At 48.0% G+C, this 1,308-nt stretch overlaps 1 protein-coding gene across 1 annotated transcript in view; it reads left to right on the top strand.

The window, feature by feature from the left end:
* Window positions 1-233, top strand: part of PCDH19 (protocadherin 19) — a gene marked incomplete at its 5' end in the record, with an annotated part of 54,646 nt that extends 54,413 nt beyond the window's left edge. Inside the window, 1 exon segment of the mRNA XM_009700908.1 lies at window positions 15-233. Within this exon segment, the coding sequence (XP_009699210.1) occupies window positions 15-233 (219 nt within the window).
* Window positions 234-1,308: the final 1,075 nt, after the last annotated feature.

Raw genomic sequence — 1,308 nt, 5'->3', positions numbered from 1 at the left:
CCCTCCATCTGAAGAGCCCTTTGTCCGGCAAGCCGGTGGTACCGTACGGTGCCAGGCATTGTGTTGGCAACCGGGAACGGGAGCCCTTTGGGAACAGTGGCCCTTCCCGGCCGACAGAAGCAGAGCCCCGGGGGGCGGACAGCGAGAGCGGCGGGGAGGGCAACCCGCTCCTGCAGGAACGCCGGGAAAAGGACTCGCCCGGCGCCCTGAGACTAAAAGCTATCGTCCTCTGAGCGGCACCCGGCGAGAGGAGGAGGAGGAGGATGAGGGACCGCACGACTCCCAGCGCAGATTGTTTTTATCGCTTACCAATGGTTCACAGATTGCTGTATTTAAAAGCTTTCCCTAAATGTATTGTTTATAAATGAAACTATCGTTAATGTGACAATCCCACTTGTCTCAACAGGCAGCAGGGGTGTGCAGCCGGAGCAAAGTAGCTGGTGTTTTGCTTTTGCCGAGGCGGTGGGTGACGGGGGGCAAAGGTGAGACCCCCCCACCCCGGTCCTCAGGAGCGCTCGGTATTCCCTCCTTGGAGTTTATATATTTTTATATCTCAAAACAAAGATAAATTTCCATTCCTGGAAAGAATTGAATGGCAAATTCTTTATTTGGACATCTTTAGTAATAACCCCGGCGGTTTTGTAGCCTAGACAAAATAGCGGCCATTTCTTGTGTGAGGCTGTTCAAAATGACAGTCGGGTGAGTTTTAATATTCACCCAACACGAGGTTGTTTGTATTTTAAGATGTTGCTGTTTTGCTATGGACACCCCTGCATTTATGAATCCTTTTGCTGTCACATGCTTATCTGTACTATTATTGTATTTGATATTGCAAATTACTGTATGTCTAGTGATGGCAAAAGGCTTTCAAGCTTAAAAAAAAAAAATTCACAATCATCTTACTTAAACTTTGGGGAACCTGCAGTTTTCAGACCCGGTGGAACACGCGCTTCTTCCAGCCCCCACCATCGCCTGCAGCCTCCCCCTGCTCTTGCAGGGTGGTGACAGGGCACTATGGGAAGACGTTTTGGGGAAAATTCTGCCTGGATTGCAATTGTCAGATGCACTGTGCTGAACTTTTTCCCTTATCCGTTTCTTTTGCGTAAGTTCAAGGCAATGCATGGAAAGTTTTTCCAGAAGTTGGTTGTTTTGGTTTTTTTCCAGTTCCCAGATTTAGCTGTCCCCCGTCTCCAATCATTTCCAAGTCAAAGTGATGGAATTATTTAAGAGATCTAAATTACCTTCTCGATTAGACACACACTTCCAAGTCAGCATTTCCCAGTCGTGATTATGCCAAGTATGTGTGTG

The sequence above is a fragment of the Cariama cristata genome, unplaced genomic scaffold (genome assembly GCF_000690535.1).
Source record: "Cariama cristata isolate BGI_N322 unplaced genomic scaffold, ASM69053v1 scaffold25015, whole genome shotgun sequence".
Classification (NCBI taxonomy): domain Eukaryota; kingdom Metazoa; phylum Chordata; class Aves; order Cariamiformes; family Cariamidae; genus Cariama; species Cariama cristata.
The sequence above is the reverse complement of the archived record's forward strand: the minus strand, read 5'-3'. Positions and strand labels throughout refer to the sequence as shown.